The sequence below is a fragment of the Denticeps clupeoides genome, chromosome 8 (assembly GCF_900700375.1).
Source record: "Denticeps clupeoides chromosome 8, fDenClu1.1, whole genome shotgun sequence".
Classification (NCBI taxonomy): Eukaryota; Metazoa; Chordata; class Actinopteri; order Clupeiformes; family Denticipitidae; genus Denticeps; species Denticeps clupeoides.
Window position 1 is genome coordinate 11,212,697 of NC_041714.1, and position 22,030 is coordinate 11,234,726.

General features: G+C 42.5%; 3 protein-coding genes across 11 annotated transcripts; 2 read left to right on the top strand and 1 right to left on the bottom strand.

The window, feature by feature from the left end:
- Window positions 1-1,210: 1,210 nt before the first annotated feature.
- actr2b (actin related protein 2b) lies at window positions 1,211-10,138 on the bottom strand. 2 transcript variants are annotated; one of them, XM_028989440.1, is made up of 10 exons: window positions 9,979-10,138; window positions 7,997-8,107; window positions 7,729-7,743; window positions 6,479-6,694; window positions 5,658-5,730; window positions 5,342-5,478; window positions 4,522-4,671; window positions 3,398-3,543; window positions 3,172-3,304; window positions 1,211-2,756 (listed from the first exon to the last, which is right to left on the bottom strand). In XM_028989440.1, the coding sequence occupies exons 1-10, from the start codon at window positions 10,024-10,026 to the stop codon at window positions 2,586-2,588; spliced, it is 1,200 nt and encodes a 399-aa protein (XP_028845273.1). In that variant the 5' UTR covers window positions 10,027-10,138; the 3' UTR covers window positions 1,211-2,585. The 2 variants fall into 2 exon arrangements, with proteins under 2 accessions (XP_028845273.1, XP_028845274.1); XM_028989441.1 differs by lacking the exon at window positions 7,729-7,743 and having other exon boundaries at window positions 9,979-10,137.
- LOC114795799 (N(4)-(Beta-N-acetylglucosaminyl)-L-asparaginase) lies at window positions 9,930-15,191 on the top strand. Of its 8 annotated transcripts, none has more exons than XM_028989449.1 (10): window positions 9,930-10,189; window positions 10,357-10,713; window positions 11,516-11,672; window positions 11,885-11,930; window positions 12,140-12,178; window positions 12,330-12,418; window positions 14,441-14,456; window positions 14,534-14,601; window positions 14,757-14,861; window positions 14,949-15,191. In XM_028989449.1, the coding sequence occupies exons 2-10, from the start codon at window positions 10,391-10,393 to the stop codon at window positions 15,042-15,044; spliced, it is 939 nt and encodes a 312-aa protein (XP_028845282.1). In that variant the 5' UTR covers window positions 9,930-10,189; window positions 10,357-10,390; the 3' UTR covers window positions 15,045-15,191. The 8 variants fall into 8 exon arrangements, with proteins under 8 accessions (XP_028845282.1, XP_028845279.1, XP_028845278.1 ...); XM_028989446.1 differs by having other exon boundaries at window positions 9,930-10,123; window positions 10,327-10,713; XM_028989445.1 differs by having other exon boundaries at window positions 10,151-10,232; window positions 10,327-10,713.
- Window positions 15,192-15,491: 300 nt separating this feature from the next.
- rab1ab (RAB1A, member RAS oncogene family b) lies at window positions 15,492-21,671 on the top strand. The gene is made up of 6 exons (XM_028988482.1): window positions 15,492-15,708; window positions 18,398-18,470; window positions 18,897-18,992; window positions 19,926-20,021; window positions 20,122-20,253; window positions 20,424-21,671. The coding sequence occupies exons 1-6, from the start codon at window positions 15,695-15,697 to the stop codon at window positions 20,619-20,621; spliced, it is 609 nt and encodes a 202-aa protein (XP_028844315.1). The 5' UTR covers window positions 15,492-15,694; the 3' UTR covers window positions 20,622-21,671.
- Window positions 21,672-22,030: the final 359 nt, after the last annotated feature.

Below are 22,030 nucleotides of genomic sequence, written 5' to 3' on the forward strand. Positions count from 1 at the left end.
TGCCTAAGGTGGTAGTAGCCTAGTGGGTAACACACTCGCCTGTGAACCAGAAGACCCGGGTTCAAATCCCACCTACTACATTATGTCCCTGAGCAAGACACTTAACCCTAAGTTGCTCCAGGGGGGACTGTCCCTGTAACTACTGATTGGAAGTCGCTCTGGATAAGGGCGTCTGATAAATGCTGTAAATGTAAATGTGCCGTCAAATGTTACAGTGATCAAGTAGATCACGCGTGCCACTCGCTCTCCATTTCTGGCTACAGTGAACTACGTAGGTGCATTTAGTGGATGTTACAAACACACTTACGCGCGTGCCGTGTGACTTCCAGTACTTGGTGTGGGTTTTTGTGAATGTGACATTGCTATGCCCCCATCTGGCCATTCTGAATGGGATGCTTCACATGTTCCACACGGCCTTGTGTTCCAGGCCCGGAGACCCACTGTCTTACAGGTCTACAGTTACCCAGCACGCCAGACCCAGATGCTATGGGGCTGGACGGTTATCTGACGACCAGGATCCTGAGAGCAGCAGTTAAGAATTGATGGGTTAGAGGAACGTTTGGATGTTGCGTCCGGCTGTTTTCAGGTTCTGAGGCCGTCTCAGGTTCTAGTGACTTTGTACATTGTTGTTTGTGTGTTTATTTGAAGGCTAATTTCCCAGTCGGTTAGTTTTATTTACTTATGCATATTATGACTTTACACATTTCCAAGCCATTTGTTAAGACACAACGGTCCAGTTGCTATATTTTTATAGCAATTATATTTGTAATATAACTGTACAATGAATTTAAGTACAAAATGATAGTTTTCATTGTACTTCACAATCTAATACCTGCCATTTAAATATCTTGATGATGCTGTTTAAAAAAAGTAGTTTGAAGACATAGACATTGTATTTTAGAGGCAACACAAGAGGCCGTGGCAGCTAGTGGCATTCCTCACAGTTGACAGCAATGCAGGGAATGAGCCGCTGGTATTAATTTAAACAGCGAAATCGCATGCACCAGGAAAGTCAAGGGCAAACATCTAAGGTTTCATGTTGTAAAGCCTTCCTCCCAGAATGGCTGTACAGGCATTTTCAGAATACGTTCGACACGTTTAAAAAAGCTGCAGGACAGTAACAACAATGTCACATTTGAAAGAGATTTCTGAAAATCAGCAAGAAAATGTATGGCAGGATGTAGACAGAGCAATGAATCACAGCGGCTGGTTATTTATAAATCAATTTATTTAAATCAGCATTAGGCAGTTATGCTGTGAAACAACCAAAAAGAAAAACAACAAAAAACAAATAAGAATAAAAAAATTCCTGTTACAATTACTGCACTTGGCACTCAATGGAACATTTATGGAAAATATATATATATATGGTGTATGATGTGCCGCTAATATACACATGAGGACATGAGCCAAAAAAAAAAAAAAAGACCTTTTAACAAATGTCTCAATTTATATAGACACCCAGGCCTTATTACATCTTAACCAGTCCTTAACTGGATCCGAGAAGAGTCAAGCTCAATAGATCCATGTCCCTAATGGTTTCATTCATAACGGTTTACCTTAATGGAAAAAAAATTATAATTCTCAAGTCTGTTCACAACACACTGATTGATATGACTACACATTCCGGTATTGCAGATCAGACGATCTGAAACTAATGCACTGCAAAACAAAGAGTGAAGAAGATAGAAGAATTGTGCAAACGAAAACCAAAAAAAAATGGACATTTGACCAAAAAATGAAAACAATTACAAACAAATCCCTCCTTCAAAAGAGATTAGAATCAGGGTATAAAAAGACAACACTGTGAATCAGTCCTACAATATTTAGAATCTGGAAGGGACAGGCCAGAAACTTTTAAAAAAGTATTCTGATTTCAACTTTGCAACAATGGCCATTACTGACTGAACCCCTAAAATTGCATTTAACCCTTTCCTACCCACCCGTAAACAACGCAGGGTTCTAACCGGCTATGAAGTGAGGTTCTGTAAGAAAAAGCGCTCGAGACAAAGACAGGTGGAAATCAAGAGGACATCCTTGTCCAAATTCACACAATAGGAAACACAGTCACAACCGTAAACCTGTGCTTCTGTGCGGCTGACTTTAGTGCACTGCTGGGACCGTATCCCAGGCCACCACCAGGAATGTTGCACATGAGGGTGAGTGACTCCCAGTTAACGATCATGGTTAATTATGCTACTGACAAAATGCATGCAGAGGGAATCAGTGAAGCCTTTAAATGTTCCCTTGATGACACAGATTTGAATCGAGATGGCATGTTCTTGCTCCTAAATGAACACACCAGATTGTAATAACCTAATAATAAAATCAGGTAATTGAGCACTTGCTGTGGATTTGCACAGGGTAAAAAAAATGCGTAAATAACATGTACGGGCAAAATGACAGCAATACAAGGACCAAGACATAAACCCAACACACCCCAACGCAACCCCCCTCCCTCCCTCCCTCCACCAATGGTGAGATTCTGTGGCATTCGAAAGAAAACATAGAAGATGGAAACTGAATAGACAGATATATAGCCCGTGGGGGGGAGTGGGAAGTGAGGGTCCAGGACAGAAATGGGTTTATCTGACGGTGACCCCAAGCTTCTCTAAAACCCGCACACCCTTCTCCTGGTACTCCTCCCGTGTCAGCCAGAAGTTGTCCTTGTCTTTCATGATGTCCGCCAGCACTGCCCCACCCAGGAACACCATGTGCTTGCGCCGCGGAGGGTCCTCGATTCGGATCTTGAATTTCTGTAGTGGCAGCAAATAGACCCATCATGATCAGAATGGAACACAGTGACAGAGGCTATGGCTGAGCCTCATTCCACACATTCACCATTATAATCATGAGCCAGGACTCCTCGTTTACTGGATATCCGATTATTTCACACATCTGCAGTTGAAGGTTTGAAAGGGGTTTACTGAGAGGAGAATTAATGGTATGGTGGCCATTTAGCTGCATTTTAGAGTCTTCCATTCCATGCATAAATGATCAACTGTTAAGATGTCTGTCTGTCTAGTAGCCCCCCCTGGTGTCAGTCACAGTGCAATAATTTTAAGATTCATCCCCTCAGCAGTGCAGCACGTTTACTGTAATTCATTTTTATATTGAAATGTTCACAGAAGTCAATTTTAATTAAACACCACACAAAAAAAGGGTACTCGCCGACAGCTTGTCAACATCTCCTTTGAGCACACGTTCCAGGTACAGCTGTTTGAGCTCTCGTTCCAGCCGAGAAGGTAATCCAGGATACATGGTAGAACCTCCCGATAGAACAATATGTTTGTAAAACTCTGGCCTGCACAGGCAGAAAGGACACGGATGTTTGTTAGGACTGATATGTGGTAAGATCAGAAACACCACAGATCTGGAATGCGCATATAGATCTCACCTGGTGTCAATGTCAGCTGCCTGGATGGTGTTGAAGAGCAGCTCAGCCACACCCACACCCTCCACATTGATGAGGTGAGGCTGGAACAGAGCTTCAGGGGCCTCGAACCGCTCCCCACCCACCTTTATCACCCTCCCGTCTGGCAGCTGGGGACAGAAAGAAGCACATCACCTCACTAGGTTCAGGACTGAGAGCTACATCAAACCAGACAGCCATGGCTTAGCCCACAACTGAGGAGCAATAAAAACAGCAGCAGGTTGTGTGCATGCGTATAAAGAACCCATTGAGGTCCATAGACAGAAACACCAGGCAGTTCAGCTGAGAGGGGAAGCACTGTGGCTATGCAGGAAATGATCATCATGCTGGTTAGGCGTCTTTGCTGGCACACTGGCCTCCTTGTTCCATTAAGCTAGGTTTTAAATATAACAAACTGAAAAAAATAAATGTATATTTTAATCCCACCCTATTCCCGCCTCTAATGGAAAGAGCATTGGAAAGAAAAGCAACCAAGGTACCATAGAAAAAAATAATCCACCCACATTTTCTTACAAAAAAAGATGGTCACAAGACAGAAGAAACTCTTGGTCAGCACATCCTTGTCCACCTATCCACAAACCCAGGCATGTCACAACTCCCACAGGCAATCAGCTCACAGGCATGTGTTCCATGCACCGGATATAGAGCTAGTAATTTACCTGCCAGTCACGTGAAAAATGTCTCCATGGAGACAGAGGAAATGGATAAGCAATGCCCGAGTGGATACCTTCAAATCTCACTCAACAACCCACAATCCTTTGCTTCTAGACAGTCAACTTAAACCGGATCACTTAAGCTGTGTATAAATCAAAAATGCTTGGTTTGCACAATGTACATGATTTGAAAGCTGCGACTGTAGCAAAGGAGCTTTTATATTGTTACACCATTAACTTCTTAGTATGGTCAACATACTACTGAAATATCAAAATTACCATTACTTTTGTTTTAATTGTCTAGTTATAATAACAAAGCCAGAACAGAACAAGTGATTCATTTTAATTTTAAATAATTGAAATCTTTACTTCTTCCCTCCATTAAAAATGCCTTTCTAAAATGGCATTAAATTAGTGCTTGATAATGATACTGACTGTGTAGGACTCCACTAGGACCGTGGTCTCCAGCGCCAGCTTCTGCTCCTGCTCGATGTTGTAGCCCACATAGCAAAGCTTCTCCTTCATCATGCGCACTGTCTCAAAGTCTGCAGAGTGGTTGAAGGCGTAGCCCCTCAGCAACAGCAACTGTGTGGTGAAGACAATCCCAAGGTTAAGTTTTCATCTCAACGCATAAAAACAATATATTAAAAGTGCAACAAGGTATGATTAGTTTTTTCAACTTAACAAAATGCAATAAGAGCCATATGCAACATTTATGCATAGTTCTAGTGTAATATGTCTAATAATGTGTTCTAGACTATTTTTAACAGGCAGTCAGTTAATGGGGCGGTGGTGGCCTATCGGGAAAAGAAACGGACCCGTAATCAGAAGGTTGCCCCGTTTGAATCCTGAACCGCCAAGGTACCACTGAGCAAAGCACGGTCCCCACACACCTTTCATGGCTGCCCACTGCTCACCAAGGGTAATGGTTAAAAACAGAGAACACATTTCGTTTTGTCACTGTGTGCTGCGCTGCAGTGTTTCACAATGACAATCACTTCACTTTCACTTTAATGATTCAATAAATGTAAATAGCATTCTTTGGAGCATAATTCCCAGAGCCAAAAACTCTCACACATGAAAAGAGGATGATATAAGGGCAGTCACACCCACACACACAAGACAGTGTGTCCCTGAGCAAGACACTTAACCCCGAGCTGCTCCAGGGTGACAGTCCCTGTAACTACTGATAGACAGTCGCTCTGGATAAAGGCGTCTGCTATATGCCGCAAATATAAATGTAAAGTGAGCTGACCTTGATGAGGTATCGAGTGATGTCTCGCCCAGCAATGTCTAGTCGTCGGGTGAGATGCGGCAAAGAGAAACCTTCATACACGGGACAAATGTGTGTGACTCCATCCCCTGAGTCAACTACCACGCCAGTCAGAAGACCTGTCAGTAAGACAACACACAGAGATCCTCAACAAAAAAAAAAAACAGGAATGAAACTACAAACCCCACTAGGAGGTGATGTGCACTTAATCAACTAAAACCAAACCAGACAGACTGGTTTGAATTTTTCCACTGCAAAACTATGCAACATATCCTGTTCCCACGGGATTGTAACATACCTTGAGCGTACAGAGTAAGAACAGCCTGGATTGCAATGTAAACACCTGAGAACTGATAGGTCTCGAACATCACCTAAATGAGAACACAAGTAGCAAACAGATACATTAAAATCATGCATGCGGTTAAAAGCTGATAATATGGTGCAATAACACCTCTGCTATGGACACCATAGTGCATTTAACAATATATAGAGACTAGACTTCTAAAAACAAATACATTGGAGACAAGTTACACAACACAGAGTTGGGCAGCATTACGTAATTTAATTACAAATAAAATGTGTGACTGTAGCAAATGTTGTAATTAAATTACAGTTACTTATTGAAATATTCATAATTTCAATTTGAGTTACATTTTAACATTTTAAGACCATGTTCAGATGTTGGAACTGGGCTGTCTTTTGGTGTGTTGCAAAAGGAATTGCAAAACAAAACGCAATGTGAAATGCAATTCAGTGGTTTGTTTATTTATTTTATTTAATTGATTGTCTATTTATTCCAAAAAAAAATTGTATTAATACCAAATTACATGCGCAGATTGAATATTGCATTGCCAATTGCCACAAGAATTGCCATTTCAGTTTTTGGGCTTAAACTCTTCCATACAACTACACATATAAATCACATAATTTCGCATTCATGTAATCGCATGATCTGACATCGTTTGTGAACCTGAAAGTGACTGGTGGATTACTGACAGATTGAAAGCTTGTTTCATTTGATTTAGAAAAAATATATAAATGTAGGAACATACTTCCCCTCCTCAATAGGCTATTCTTGGTTCAGTAATATCAGAGATTATTAATATAAGGAGAACATACCTCGATGATCTTCTCACGGTTCTTTGTTGGGTTCATGGGCGGCTCTGTCAGGAGGATCTTGCAGTTGCGCGAATCGATATTGAGCTTCTCCGGGCCAAAGGTGTAGTCCCACAGGTGCCGCATGTCGTCCCAATTGCGAACGATGCCATTCTCCATGGGATAGTTCACCTCCAGCATGGAGCGCAGCTCGCTAGCCTCATCCCCCACCATCAGGTCCTGAAAGGCCACAAAGTCACCATTTTCGATCAAACATTTAATTCTGCCATGATTTATTGTGCCTTTTCACAAACACGCTTCTTTGCAAGGAGATTATCTGCTCCACTGACGTGGGCCCATATTCATTTCTCTGCTCCCCACTCTGTTCGGACAGGCATGAGCCAGCAGACCCTTGGCTAAAGTGCAAAATGAGTGCAGGCATGGTCACTGTGACGGGATGAATGAACAAACTGCGCTCTACAAAAGGAATTTCCCCGCATGCTCAAGACAGTAGGTACCCATGCACCGAGTGAGTCGGTTTAATAACAAAGATTAATAAAACCATACATAGAACGCGGTTACCATCAAAATATCCTGTGTAACAACCTCTCCCATGATCAAAACCTACAGAAGATTTTGTTGTGGTAGAAGGAATTTTGTACATACTGCATGTGTTAAGGCACCAATAAAGCAGCAAGCTGGCAATACTACATGAATTAGCCAACCTCCTTTTGAAGCAAATTTGTATTCATACTCATGTGAACTGAATAGCAAGTTTAAAGAAAAAAGCTAGTGTTCGCCTGGTCTTAATCTGTTTTATAACAGCACCAACAAATTCTTATACAGAACACAGAACCCAATTTACTTGGTGAAACGGCTGTCTTATGGCAACACACATGCACAGTAATTACATAGTGCAGCATGGACTTTCATGGCCAGAGATCCTGTTAAGTTAAAAAGAAGATGCTTAAATCCCAACTCATGCACAGCTCCCTGTTGGAGAAATCTGAATAAAATCAAACACGAACTGAACTAAAAGGAAACACTGACATAACCAAGGGTTAAGTTCAAATTGTATAAATCACTGCACACATTTAAAAAAAAATGAGAATGGTACTCAGAGCGATGACAAATGTCAGGAAAAAATGTCTATGGTAAAAAACAAAATAAATCATGAAACAAAGAAGGAGATTTGATATTTTGTATTAAGAAATTCCGCACAGCAGCACAATTCAAAAGGCAGGCAACTGCAGCACACAGCATGTTGGACTTACCATCTTTTTATTATTCTACTTCAACATGCAAAGAGAAAGAAAGAAAGAGAGACCACACAGATCAGTTTCTCATTTTGACCTTGCTCACTGGGCCTGATAGTAGATTGGTCATTTCTAATTCAACATGCCTTGCATAAACAAATCTGTGCATTGAAAAGCAGTCGTACCACAATCCGTGCCACAATTGTGTGTGACACACAGCGGCAGAGTGGAATTTGAATGAGAAATGAGATAAATGAGGCTTGCCTGTCTATAAGAAGGAATTTACCTTGATTTCAATGTTGCCCACTTTAGCGGTGGATCGGATGATGGGCCTTCCGACGAGCGCAGGGAAGATGTGCTCTGGGAAGTTCGAGCCCGCATAGCCACATTTAACAAACTATCAGAGAGGGAGAAAGATGAAGTGAGTAAAAGGGACACGACAATATTAAACAAACACAAACGTCCTCCTCACAAAATTTCTAATCTTGTGTAATGCTTAAGCAAAAAACCCTCCCAGAAACCTTTTGATTTACAATTAACAGGCCTTGGTGTTCATTTTATTTGTATTTCTAAAAGCAGCACAGCTGGAAATACAGTGAACACAGTTGCAACACGTTTGAGGAGTCACATTACCATCATGTTATCACAGAGCCCAGGTAAGGCAGCCTTGTATGGAGAGTATGAGGAAAGGTCTGAAACAACACATGATTCTGAACTGGCAAAAAGTTGCCATGAGTTAATAGTCAGAAGATGCTCACCAGCACCACAGAAAATTACTCAACAGTAGACACAGAAGTAAAACTTTCTGTTTCATTTTGTTTTTGTGTATGTTTATGCTTTTTTCTCACATCATCTCATCACACAGGTTACTAATGGTGTTCAATATATGGTGTTGATATTTCAATATCAATTAGCACTGGTATCGATACCTAAATTCCAGCCAGTTCACCAAAACAATTTTCAACAGGCATTGCAGCGGGCAGACCCTACCTGGAGGACCCAATGTTTACATGACAGACATGCTTGAAACGTAATTCTGCAGCACCAAGCACGATATATTGTGTGTGTGTGTGTGTATATATATATATATATATATTTAACCGCCCGTTTGCAAGAAGGGCTTCAAAGTTGTCGCTATCAAAGCGGGCAGCACGACAAATTTAGAAACACCACCGCTCCGCTTTATATGCAGTTTCGATAGGAAAGTAAACTCTGTATTTGTTTTATAATTATCTAATTGCACAATGCAAATATATTTTTCATTTCTACAGCATGAGAAATGAGGAGTGCTTTTTTTTAGTTTGACCCAAAAACATTAAAACAAATTTCTTTCATTTACTCGTTTTTCTTTTCTCGATTGATGTATATCTTTATGTAGTGTGTGGTTTTCTGACTTTATTGAAGATCGTGCCTGCAGCATACGTGCACGAAACTCCGTTTCCGCGCAGCCTCGGTTCTCCAGCCTGATCTCACTTCCCTCTGACTCATCCACTGCGAGCTGGCTGCCTCTGCCCGACCAGCACCATTTCCACGCCGCGCTAGGCCCACGTCCCTCTGCCCTCTCCCTGGGGCCGTAAGCACCCTTTGCAAAAGCCAATAGCCATTAGTGTGAGAGCAGGGAGCGCAAGTCCAGATGATGTGATGGTCACTTGACCTCGGCAGCTCAGTGCACATTTGTCTATCCGGCTATCACAAGTGACAGAAAGAAAAACAACATTTTCATCAGTTTCCATAAATGCTACGGCTATTGGCACAAATTACTGGGGGGGAAATGCCTTTTTCAGAAACACTAAGTGTTTGGACTGAGTATAATTTCCATCTGATGCGCCTCCCAGAGGTGACAGCTGACAGGCGACCTGTCGGGCCTTTACCACCGCCGCCTCACCCCCCGACTGGTCCGAATGAGCCGTCGCATCGCCGCGATTAAAAAAAAAAAGAAAAAGAAAGAAAGAAAAGAAAAACGACGCAGTGCGTCTTTCGCCCAGAAGCACCTGCGTTAAACCGGCTTCGTTCGTGATAAACGCGCGGCATAAAACCGGCGGAAGGAACCGGAGGCCACCGCCGCACGGCGGGACGGGCGTCGCTCTGCCGGGACGTCGCCGCGGCTTTTAATCCCGCGGCTTGCTCGCTGCTTCGCCGCGCCAACGTTACCGACGCTCCGCTCCCTCTCCCACCCAGCTAGCGCGCTAGCCAGGCGACGGGGGGACTTCCTGTTTCTCTCGGCCGAGCGGGGAGAGCTTCCCGGCGGCGCTCCGGCGGCCGACCTACCCCGGTTCCGTTGTCACAAACCACCACCTTCCGTCCCTGGCCGTCCATGGCTTTTAGATTCCGGGAACCGACAGACCTGCCCCGACCAACTTTCTTCGGCGAGCCGGAAATGGGCCGCCCCGGCACTCCGACACGCTGCCTTCCGGTACGTTCCGCGCACGGCCCCGCCCCGGCCGCGGCGGCGCGACGCGGTGCCACTCGACGGGCCGCGGTGAGCGACGTACGCGGGGTCCAGTCACGGACGGGTCGAGAGTGTATTAGGCATTACTGAAAATACATATCCTACTTTGTGTATGCGCGTTGTATTACTGATTGTTGATTATTAACGTGACAATATAACATTTACAGATGCTGCCTTTTGTACCTTTGGGACCGCAGGAGAGATCCGACACACGTCTCCTCTTCAGGAGCAATGGCTGCCATTGGGACCTGGGCATTCTCTCAGCCGGCTGTGGAAAAGATGAGGAGTCTGGTTTTAGCAGGGCATCACGCCACAGACGTGGTGGAGACTGCGATGGCAGGTGGGCGGACGGACGTGACAAGGTGGCCGAGTCGCGGGGGCTCCTTGATTTGTGTTGTGCCCTCTCGTTCCTCAGAAGTTGAAAATGACAAGGAAACAGGCCATCACGTCGTGGGAAGAGGCGGCTTCCCAAACAACAGAGGACTTGTCGAATGCGATGCGGCAATAATGGAAGGCTCACCTGGAAGATTTGGAGCTGTTGCAGCCCTGCAAGGGTGAGGAGGAACTCCTGTACTGAATAAAAACACAATTTCTTTAGCAATTATTATTCAGTGTCCCAAATGTTTTAAATACGCGTCACCTGAATGTAAAAGTAATTGTATATTGAAGTGCTTCAATGCAACTGTACACTTGTCACCATTTAACCTTTACCAGGCTTCAGGATGTGGCGTAGTAGCTCACTTCCTCAGTCTAACTTTGTACTGGGCATGAATATTCTGAGTGGTGAAGTGTGTACTGCTTTCAGTTCTCAGAGTCGTTTTTTTCCTTATATATTTCATTTTAGATTAGACTAGTTAGTAATGAACGCTAAATTATTTTTTATTGCACATGGATTTGTGATATTTGGAAGAGTTGGAACTTTTTATGCACAGTGGACATCACTGCAAAGTAGCAAAGTGTATTCCACTGTCAAATTAAGTACACTTTATCTTCTGAATGAACGTGAATGCATGTGTTATGGGGATGTTATAGCGTCTATTTTGAAATTCATGTTAAAACCTATTTTAAGTAGACATAAGACCCTGTACATCTTGAAACTATTTCCACTATTTCCACCTCTTACTCTGAAAACAGTTCCTCACTCACTAGATGGCAGTATTAAAGCTTCACAGTAAGTGGTGACCACAACATAGAAAACAGATAACTACATTGCAGGGCCCACATAACATGTGTACAGCCCTGTGTCAAAAAGGACCGGTGTGCCAGCCATTAGCATGAATGGTCGAAACCAAATGTAAATGTTGGTATTTTCTAGTCTTATAGCATTGTAGTCTTATTTGGTTGTGTGTGTGACAGAATTGCCGAGCCCTGCCGGGTTGCTCGTAGGGTGATGGACAGAAGCCCACACAGTTTGTTGGTGGGAGTGGGTGCTGTGATGTTTGCTGTGGAACAGGGCTTTACTGTGGAACCCAACGACAACATGCTAACTCCCCAATCAGCCTTGGCCTACCAGGTAACCTGTCAGGCGGATGCCTACCTGATATTAGTTACACCACCAGACATCAATTTCAAATGGAATTTCAGTATAAAGTTAGACATTTTGTGTTCAGTTGCACTGTAAAATTTGAAGCATTGTAAAATGTTCAATTTAAGTACTTTTATATGTTATACAGGATGCTAGCAAGGTTGTACACCTGTTAATAGCTCTGTGCATTTTTCCACAAGGAATTCCTTGAGAAGAAGAAAAGTGCCAGTGGACATGACACACTAGGTCAGAATGTGTACCTGATTGCAAGTGTAGTAAAAACATTAGCACTCAAGAGAGCATACAAGGTAAAGCAGCAGCACATTCTGAACGTCCTAGGTGTTCAACCAATCAGCTGGACAACAGATATCAGGAAAAATTTTTGCTTTGGTTCTATTACAAGAAATGACTGAATAATTGGAATTGTTTGAAATTATTTCACATTCAATGTGCAGGTCTGATCGCCTTGGACCTTAAAGGGAATATAACTGTGGGTAAGGATGTTTTTTGTCAACAATTTTTTTCTTTTTCAATTAATTAAGGTTCTTTAGTTTGTTCAGCAGAAGCACTCAGCAGCTCCTAAATCCATGCACTCGCTTTCCAGGAGATGATAGTTTCTAAAAGACTGGCATTTTTTTATGTCAGCTGTTTCCACATCAGGGGCTCCATTTAAATCTCCAGGGAGAGTTGGGGACTCTCCACTTCCCGGCTGTGGTTTATATGCTGACCATAGGGTAAGTTAACTCACACAATGGTCAGCTGTCCTTGTGGAACAAAGTGTATACCTAAAACGTGTTGTTGATCCTGAAACTTGCTATATTATTATTCTAGAGCTATTTAAAATCTTTTTTACAATCTCTTTCAAGCTGTTTAAGTAAAGGAATAAATGCATACAGGGAGTGCAGAATTATTAGGCAAATGAGTATTTTGTCCACATCATCCTCTTCATGCCTGTTGTCTTACTCCATGCTGTATAGGCTCGAAAGCCTACTACCAATTAAGCATATTAGGTGATGTGCATCTCTGTAATGAGAAGGGGTGTGGTCTAATGACATCAACACCCTATATCAGGTGTGCATAATTATTAGGCAACTTCCTTTTTTTGGCAAAATGGGTCAAAAGAAGGACTTGACAGGCTCACAAAAGTCAAAAATAGTGAGATATCTTGCAGAGGGATGCAGCACTCTTAAAATTGTAAAGCTTCTGAAGCGTGATCATCGAACAATCAAGCGTTTCATTCAAAATAGTCAACAGGGTCGCAAGAAGCGTGTGGAAAAACCAAGGCGCAAAATAACTGCCCATGAGCTGAGAAAAGTCAAGCGTGCAGCTGCCAAGATGCCACTTGCCACCAGTTTGGCCATATTTCAGAGCTGCAACATCACTGGAGTGCCCAAAAGCACAAGGTGTGCAATACTCAGAGACATGGCCAAGGTAAGAAAGGCTGAAAGACGACCACCACTGAACAAGACACACAAGCTGAAACGTCAAGTCTGGGCCAAGAAATATCTCAAGACTGATTTCTCTAAGGTTTTATGGACTGATGAAATGAGAGTGAGTCTTGATGGGCCAGATGGATGGGCCCGTGGCTGGATTGGTAAAGGGCAGAGAGCTCCAGTCCAACTCAGACGCCAGCAAGGTGCAGGTGGAGAACTGGTTTGGGCTGGTATCATCAAAGATGAGCTTGTGGGGCCTTTTCGGGTTGAGGATGGAGTCAAGCTCAACTCCCAGTCCTACTGCCAGTTTCTGGAAGACACCTTCTTCAAGCAGTGGTACAGGAAGAAGTCTGCATCCTTCAAGAAAAACATGATTTTCATGCAGGACAATGCTCCATCACACGCGTCCAAGTACTCCACAGCGTGGCTGGCAAGAAAGGGTATAAAAGAAGAAAAACTAATGACATGGCCTCCTTGTTCACCTGATCTGAACCCCATTGAGAACCTGTGGTCCATCATCAAATGTGAGATTTACAAGGAGGGAAAACAGTACACCTCTCTGAACAGTGTCTGGGAGGCTGTGGTTGCTGCTGCACGCATTGTTGATGGTGAACAGATCATAACACTGACAGAATCCATGGATGGCAGGCCTTTGAGTGTCCTTGCAAAGAAAGGTGGCTATATTGGTTGCAGATTTGTTTTGTTTTTGAATGTCAGAAATGTATATTTGTGAATGTGGAGATGTTATATTGGTTTCACTGGTAAAACTAAATTATTGAAATGGGTATATATTTGTTTTTTGTTAAGTTGCCTAATAATTATGCACAGTAATAGTCACCTGCACACACAGATATCCCCCTAAAATAGCTAAAAATAAAAACAAACTAAAAACAACTTCCAAAAACATTTGGCGTTGATATGAGTTTTTTGGGTTCATTGAGAACATGGTTCTTCAATAATAAAATTATACCTCAAAAATACAACTTTCCTAATAATTCTGCACTCCCTGTATAGATGAAATGATTTGGGAATGATCATTTGATCATTTTTTGATCATATAAGGAAAACAATATTTTGTGCACTTGACAGGCAAGTTCATAAACTGTGTCTTCTTGACTTACATTCATAGGGTCATAGCCTGGAAACAAATTAAATATGTATACCTTTCTCTCTGATCTGTACATAGTAGCCCACTGAACAAAAACATTTCAGCGTGGCACATTATTTATGACATATTAGTTATTACCCTTGAACATCACAAACTGTTCTGTCATTCCGTAAGAGTAGAGAATGACGTGAGAATCTGACTTTTTATCCTTTTAGGTTGGAGCTGCAGCAGGTTGGTCTTTTTTGTGATTGCTTTGGAGTGAGAGTACTTTGCTTCAGAAATAATGGTTAAGGTTCCTCTTACATCAGCTACAGGAGATGGGGACAAGATCATGTGCTTCTGCCCCAGCTTCCACATTGTGCAGTTAATGAAGCAGGTAACTACATGATTGCATTTGTTCTGTGATCATTTTGAAGAGTAGCACAGTGTCCTACATAGAATTATATGAACAAGTTTTTTTTGTCCAGTGATCATGATCAGAACAGAAGGGCTTTAAATCAATGCAGTTTAATTCTGCCTAAACTTACCCAGGGCTTGTCACCAAGAGAGGCTTGTTGTGCTGTCCTGGCTGACATCATGATGAAAACAGGACAAGACAAATGCTTTGAGATTGGATTGATAGCTCTGAACATGAAGGTATGATTCTTTTGTTGGGTATCAGTAGTCCACTTTACCATACTGAGACAAATGCGTACAAATTAACTCCTTTTTTTTAAATAACAGGGAGAAGTTGGAGCTGCCTCTAGTGTGGATTTCCCATATACATTTTGGAACAAGTCAACAGATTCAGTGATGAAATGTGTTGAAACACCTGTTTGAAAGAGGATTTAACTGTGAATCAATTATTAAAAGTTTAACACTACAAGGGAACAATGTATAAGTGAAGGTGTACGTAATCTATGCTTCCTTTTTTTTACAATGATTGGGGATATTTACATAAGAATAAACAATAACACCTGAATAACACCTTAAACACTAAATGAATTTTTTTTCCACCTCATAATATCTTTGAACTCGTAGATGAATGATGCCGACGTCCTGCCACGTTTCAATTGTGACGTCATTAGTCCTTTTTCTCCCAAAAGGAGGCGGGGCTCCATCTTCAGCGTTTAAAAACATCGTTTGCATACGGCTTGTAGGGAGTTGTAGTTTTCCTTGGCGCATTGTTTTGTGACCAGAACGTTAGTGTTGAACTACAATTCCCAGGCCCCGAAGGGGACGGGTACGGCTGCGCTGTTGTAAAGCAGCGCCTCTGTTTGAAGAGTCGCTATTTCCTGGTTGACGCAGCAGCCATTTTGGGTTCAGGACGACTAGCCGCTTTGGGCTTTTTTTGGGGGAAGTAGCTTGTCAGCTAGTTACTTTTTTTTTTATCTGTGGGGTGACAACCGGTCGGTCTTTCCCTCTCCCTCAGCGAAACTGAAGGAAAGCTCGCGCGACAAGAAGAGTTGTTTTTACATTGCCAAGCCACCATGAATCCTGAATAGTAAGTACAACCGCAAAAAAAACCCACGGAGTTAGCTTAGCTAATTGCTCTGTGTATCCGGCTGCCAGTGCTCTAAAGCACCGTCGCTAGCTTGCCGGATAGTATGCGTTGTCTAATGACACCAGGTTGGCACATTACAGCTACTCTCGTGTCACAGGGGTGGGGGGAAAGGTCGACTGGCGTTTGGACGTGGTCAGCCAGAACGATAACACTTCACCGGGCGTTCGGTGAACGTCGCTTCAGCCGGTGCCGTTGGCCTTGTTGTTTCGATTGTGTTCGCGTAGGTCGAAGCGGAGAAGCCCCTCTCTCTCTCTCTTTTTTTTTAATTGTATTGAAATGTCACACTTCGATGCAGCGGCGTCGTCTGCTCGCGTGTTCGCTCCCGTTTTTGTCCTGTGTGGAACGCTGGCAGGTGCGTGTCGGGCCCCGACATTTTTCCCGGGGCCGTGTAGGTAACCAGCCAGCTTTGTACATTGTGTAATGTCGAGGCGGAACTCTTCTCTCTGGATGGCGAAATAAGGCCACTGAGCTGGTCAGAATGACAGACGCATGTGACCATTTATTTGTTTGTGTGTGTGTGTGGGGGGGGGTTATTTTCGCGTGTGTTGAGTCAGTAAACACGTACACGGTCTCCCGGCAAACCCCGCTTCTCGCCGCCTAGAAACGCATCGAGCGACAGTGCGGTGTGCGCCGTCGCACTTTGCCAGATTCTGTGCGACTTTGAGTCGGGTGTAAAGCCAGAGGCGGGATCCACCCATCTTCCCCAGTCAGCGAGTCAGTCATGTGTAGGTCACATGCCGTGTGACACGCTGCTCGCAACACCCCCACGTCGCAGCCGCCCCGGGACCACTGGCTTGTTTAAGGCGCAGCGGCCACCAGTTGTTACCTCACCTTTCTTAAACACACAGTTTGTGTCACGCCGCAAACCCACAACTCGTACAGGGAAGGCCGTGCTCCCTGCGTGGGCATTTAATCTGTGGTTTTGGTTTGGGTTCCTGGTGTCCGGCATCTTCTAATCATGGTGGTTGTCTTGCTGTACTTGTACCGCTCCGTTCATACCTCGTATGTGCTGGTTGTGTCGAAAAGGTATTCTCTACGAAGCTTGTATGTTTTATGGTGAATACGTTTCTGAGCAGCTCAGGATTTGTGGTAAATATCGCTGGACAGAGTTGGTCATTGTGCGCCGCGCTCGGGCTAATGAAGGGAGCATGACTGGAATTCATTACAATGGCAGAAGGGAAGCCGTGGAACAAGCAGCCCACTCTGCTGGGTATGGCAGGGTGTCCTCAGAAGCGCACTTCCTTCCTTTCGGCCGCGTTTTCAGGGCAGGGCTGGGCAGGGCGAGTCAAAGGCGTTTGGGCACATTGGGCAAAATTTCATCTGATCTGGAATGCCTAATCAGCTTACTCGAATTTCCCTGACTGTGAGCAGCAGGCCGGCTGGTGATTGGGTTCTGTGTTTGCTTCGGTTACCACCGAATAATGGCTCAGTCTTTTTACTTTTTTACAGCCCTGACCGTTTTTTTATGTGAGGTACATTGTAGGTTATGGTAATGTGAGCCGCTCTTCCGAACCTTTGTTTTAGTGAAACTCCGACGGCGACTCTGTGTAGTCAACAGAACGTGAAGGAAAACGAGACGCCCCATTCAACAGAGTTTTGGTAAATTATGTCTGACTATGCGCAGGTATATGTGCTTTTGCCGGAGCCTTTCTAATTACCCATAATAAACATGCCCACATTCAACAGAGGGCGATCCAACATTTTGCTCCTGTCTCCTTTCATTTATGGTCGGACTAAATTAAAACCCCTCTCTCGTGCTGGATGCTTCTGTGTGTTTTTTTTTTTTTGCTAAGTACATTTTAATCAAAAACTAAACCACTTGATCTATTTATGAGATCCTCGTTTGTTTGTATGTGCCAGTTGGGCTTCTAATTACTGGTCCGGGCCCAGTGCCGACCTGAAAATCTGCACCGTAACAAACGGTGCATGAGAGGGGTCGGCCTCTTCGCTGCTGAGGATTTTTGGCATTCCTCCTCCTCTTTGTTATTCTCTTTCTGGGGCCGTATTTAGGTTACGTTTTGTGGGTGGCAGTACATTCACCCTTGCAGTTATGTTGACTTTGGGAGAGCCCCCCCCCCCACAATGCTTTAGTATATATTAACTGCAAGTTAGTCTAGGTAGGAATTAACTAGTTTTGCATAGCTGTGTGTAAGATGCATTTTGTCTGCAGTCACGTTCTATTCATTTTCCAACCATACAAGGTGGCCATTTATATACTTCAGTACTGTGTTACTGTGATTATTTTGACTGGACAATATAAGGCACATTTTAAAGACTTATGTAATTGAATGAGCAATTACATTAATTACAGTCAGCTGTAAACAGTACTTTACTACAGCACAGTCCTCATTAGCAGCAGGTATAAAGTACCAGATTACACTTCTTAAAGTTAGTTCTTGGTATGAATGATATCATAATGTATTTTCAAAAGGTGGTTTGAATTTGTCTACGAAATCACACAGAAAATTAAGTTCTCATCAAAGTACTGAAATAAATGAAGAAAGATTGAGTGTCTGCATAGTTCACCTCCTCCACACGGAGTTGTTTTATGGATGTCTAGTGTGGTGCACTTGTGCCTGCCTGAGGTGAAAAAAGTGAAAAGGGTTGTATTTCTTTTTTCCATCTCTAGTGACTATTTATTCAAGCTTCTCCTGATTGGTGACTCTGGTGTTGGAAAGTCATGTCTTCTCCTTCGGTTTGCTGTAAGTCTTTCTTTGTTTTGGCAATTAAAAATAATAGTAATTTATATATATATATATATTACACACACACACACACACACACACACAAAAACAGACAGAATTTCCATATCACATGATCAGCTGCTGCTTCCAATAATGATTTTTACTATCAACTCCTCAGTTTCCACTGTCTAGACCACATGTGTCAAACTTTTGGCCAGCAGGCTACATCCCACATGATCATTTCATATAGATCTACTATATTCTGAAGAAATGGAAGCATTGCATTATGGGATCTGTAGGCGGGCTATAATAATAATAATCTATACGTAAATGATCTTGTGGGAAGTTTTGACACGTAGTCTAGATATTGGATAAATACATTCAAAAAAGGATTTCAGCATCCTGAGATGAGCCTTGCTTAATTTCTTTTCTTCTTTTTAACAGGATGACACATACACAGAAAGCTACATTAGCACTATTGGCGTGGACTTCAAAATAAGGACTATAGAGTTAGATGGAAAAACGATCAAGCTTCAAATCGTAAGTTTTTGAGATGGCAGTTTAGCCAAGATCGTGTTAAACTGTAGATGATCATAAGCCAGCCACTTGAAGGAAGCAGGCAGGTCTTCCTCCACTTAAACAGATCTGGTTTTGAGGCACATGCTAGGGCTTTTATCAGCGATTATTTGGGGCTAGTTCCAAACTGTTCAATTAACTGTCATATGTAGTAGGTCTACATTTTTTATGCATGAAATATAACACACATCTTGTGTGAAAGAAGAAGCCATGTGATGACATTTTATAAAGTGCATTTTAATCACAACTACTATTCTTATTTAATAAATTAATCATATGTACCATTTTAAGGGAAGTGGTGGCCTAGTTAAGGAAGCGGACCAGTAATCAGAAGGTTGCCTGTTCGAATCCCGATCCACCAAGGTGCCACTGAGCAAAGCACCGTCCCCACACGGTGCTCACCAAGGGTGATGGTTAAATGCAGAGGTCACCATGTGCTCTGCTGCAGTGTTTCACAATCACTTCTTAAAAAAAAGATGTTCTGGTGGCCTTTACAAATCAGGCACCTGACTTTTGAAGCAAAATTATTCATATATTCATACCTGAGGTAATGCACAGTTTTTATAGGCAGTCTAGTTTGATTTGCACCTGGTCATTCTTCAGATGGACAAAAATGAATTCAAGGCGAAGCTGATGTTGTAGAGAAAAAGAGATGGATACCTGCTCTGCTTTCTACAGTAGCTGATTAATCCAAACATATTTTCCATCTCCATGTGACTTTTGGGCTTGAGACTCTTATGTTGATGCTAGTGCAGTCTACACAAAACACACCCCATTATGTGTTTTAATTGGTCTTGGGGAAGAAATGGAGGTATTGCCCTATATTCTTTGTCACTTAGGGTCATTATTTGTTATGTGACAGATTGTGAGTCTCACTAAAGTTTGTCTTGTCTACAGTGGGACACCGCAGGGCAGGAGAGGTTTCGTACAATTACGTCCAGTTACTACAGAGGAGCGCACGGTATTATCGTAGTCTATGATGTTACGGATCAGGTCAGTTCAAGCCATGTGTATACCCATCGCACTCAAATGATCTTGTGTACTTACAAAAGTTGCAGTTTTGCCCATTAACTTTAGAATTTTTTTTTTTCAGGAGTCCTTCAATAATGTTAAACAGTGGCTACAGGAGATTGACCGCTACGCCAGTGAAAATGTTAACAAGTTATTGGTTGGCAACAAGTGTGATTTGACGACAAAGAAAGTGGTGGACTACACAACAGCAAAGGTAGTGTGCCTTCAGTATCTGTTTGTCATGTTGGTGTACCTCATTAAGTATTAATTATCGCCGTGTAATGGCTATAATGTAACAGCCATTACCAAACCATTTGTTACAAGGCAGTAGTACTACAGGACCAAAACTTCAATTTCTTCTTTTAAATGTTCTGGTACTTTCAGGAATTTGCAGACTCCCTGGGAATCCCTTTCTTGGAAACCAGTGCCAAGAATGCCACTAATGTTGAGCAGGCTTTCATGACCATGGCTGCCGAGATAAAGAAGAGGATGGGCCCCGGGGCTACAGCCGGGGGCTCTGAGAAGTCCAACGTGAAGATCCAGAGCACTCCAGTGAAGGCTCCATCAGGAGGCTGCTGCTGAGCCCCCATCCCCTCTGACCTGGAGCACTGCCCACCACATTCTCAAAACGTAACAAAGCCCACCAGACAGGACGGAGAGCAAAGAAAATGAAGGAGAGCAGAGCAAGAGAGAGAAATAAAAAAAGAAAAAACAAAGTTGCCTGATTTGTACTGTATGTAGCCGCACTACCAAAAGCAACGGATTTAATAATATATATTTGAAAAACAGCCCCTCCCCCAGCATAGACCTCACCGCCCACCTACCTACACATACACTTGGCCATGGGCTCCTTTTATTACCATCAGAGCAAATTACATTTCTGCAGTTTTAAATCCCCCCTGTGTGCAGGCCTTTAAGAATAGTGTGTGTGTGTGTGTGTGTGTGTGTGTGTGTGTGTGTGTGTGTGTTTCTTGGAGCATTCCTACTACAGGACCAGTCTGTGGTCAAAATCCAGTTACCTTTTTTTTTTTTTTTTTTTTTTTTTTCCCCCACATCTTCTGTTTCTGACATTTTCTTGTTTCTTTTCTTAATTATGTTGCTGTTTATTGGCATGTGTAATTTCCAGTCCCCTTGAGAGGTGTGTTCGCCAATTTGTGTCAACCAACTGCACAACAGTGTCTCACTGTCCAACATCAAAGTCTAGTGAAAATATATATGTACATAAACATTATGTATATATATGTAAGATCTGATTTGCTAGTTCTGTAGTTAAATACATTATCTGAGTAGTTTTACCTCTGAATCTTTGCAATTAATTTGTGGCTGCGGACGTGTAATTTTGTTGCGCGAAATGTAACATTTAACAGGAAAAAAAAATAAATATTGTACTACCAGCCTGTACGATATGAAATATGTCTGCGATTCTTGGTGAACCATGTAGAAAACATTGTGTTTTAATTATTTATTCTACATTTATATGGCAAATATGTTGTTTCAGTAACTTAGAATCTGTTTGAAAATTGGCCATTACCTGTGGAATATCCTGATTGCAAGTGGCAATTTAATAACTGCATATATAAAACACTATGGTTTTCTTTTTTCATAATAAAGGCAACTGAATTCAGTTTTAAATGAATCTGCTAATATTTTATGTACTAGTTTCTAGACCAAGAAGTTCTGCTTTTAGTCCACGTTAAAGTATGTCTTGTTGCTCTTGTTTCAGCAGCAAATATGAAATTGCTGCACATATAAACTTTCCTGGCTTAATTTATATTCTATTTCAAAATACTTTTTAAGGTGTTTGATTTAAATGTCACCGTGAACTAAGTTTGACCTCATTCAGTTCATGTCACCATTAAATTTAATGTTCAGAGTTCATACTCTTTATACTCTTGAAGATTTCCCCCGGTAGCACACGGAATGGTTGGAACACAGAGAGGCTGAGCAACATGTCTAATGCTGGAGGGAAAGATACGGTAACTCAAACTGAA

Coding starts and splice junctions, on each gene's coding strand:
- actr2b (XM_028989440.1), bottom strand. CDS start 10,026: ATGGACGGCCAGGGACGGAAGGTGGTGGTTTGTGACAACGGAACCGGG. Junction 5,731..6,478: donor ACCGTGAGAAGATCATCGAG/GTATGTTCTCCT, acceptor GTTCTCATTTAG/GTGATGTTCGAGACCTATCA. Junction 4,672..5,341: donor TCACTCGATACCTCATCAAG/GTCAGCTCACTT, acceptor TTCACCACACAG/TTGCTGTTGCTGAGGGGCTA.
- LOC114795799 (XM_028989449.1), top strand. CDS start 10,391: ATGGCTGCCATTGGGACCTGGGCATTCTCTCAGCCGGCTGTGGAAAAG. Junction 10,714..11,515: donor GCTGTTGCAGCCCTGCAAGG/GTGAGGAGGAAC, acceptor TGTGTGTGACAG/AATTGCCGAGCCCTGCCGGG. Junction 11,673..11,884: donor AATCAGCCTTGGCCTACCAG/GTAACCTGTCAG, acceptor TTTTTCCACAAG/GAATTCCTTGAGAAGAAGAA.
- rab1ab (XM_028988482.1), top strand. Junction 18,471..18,896: donor GTCTTCTCCTTCGGTTTGCT/GTAAGTCTTTCT, acceptor TCTTTTTAACAG/GATGACACATACACAGAAAG. Junction 18,993..19,925: donor AAACGATCAAGCTTCAAATC/GTAAGTTTTTGA, acceptor TCTTGTCTACAG/TGGGACACCGCAGGGCAGGA.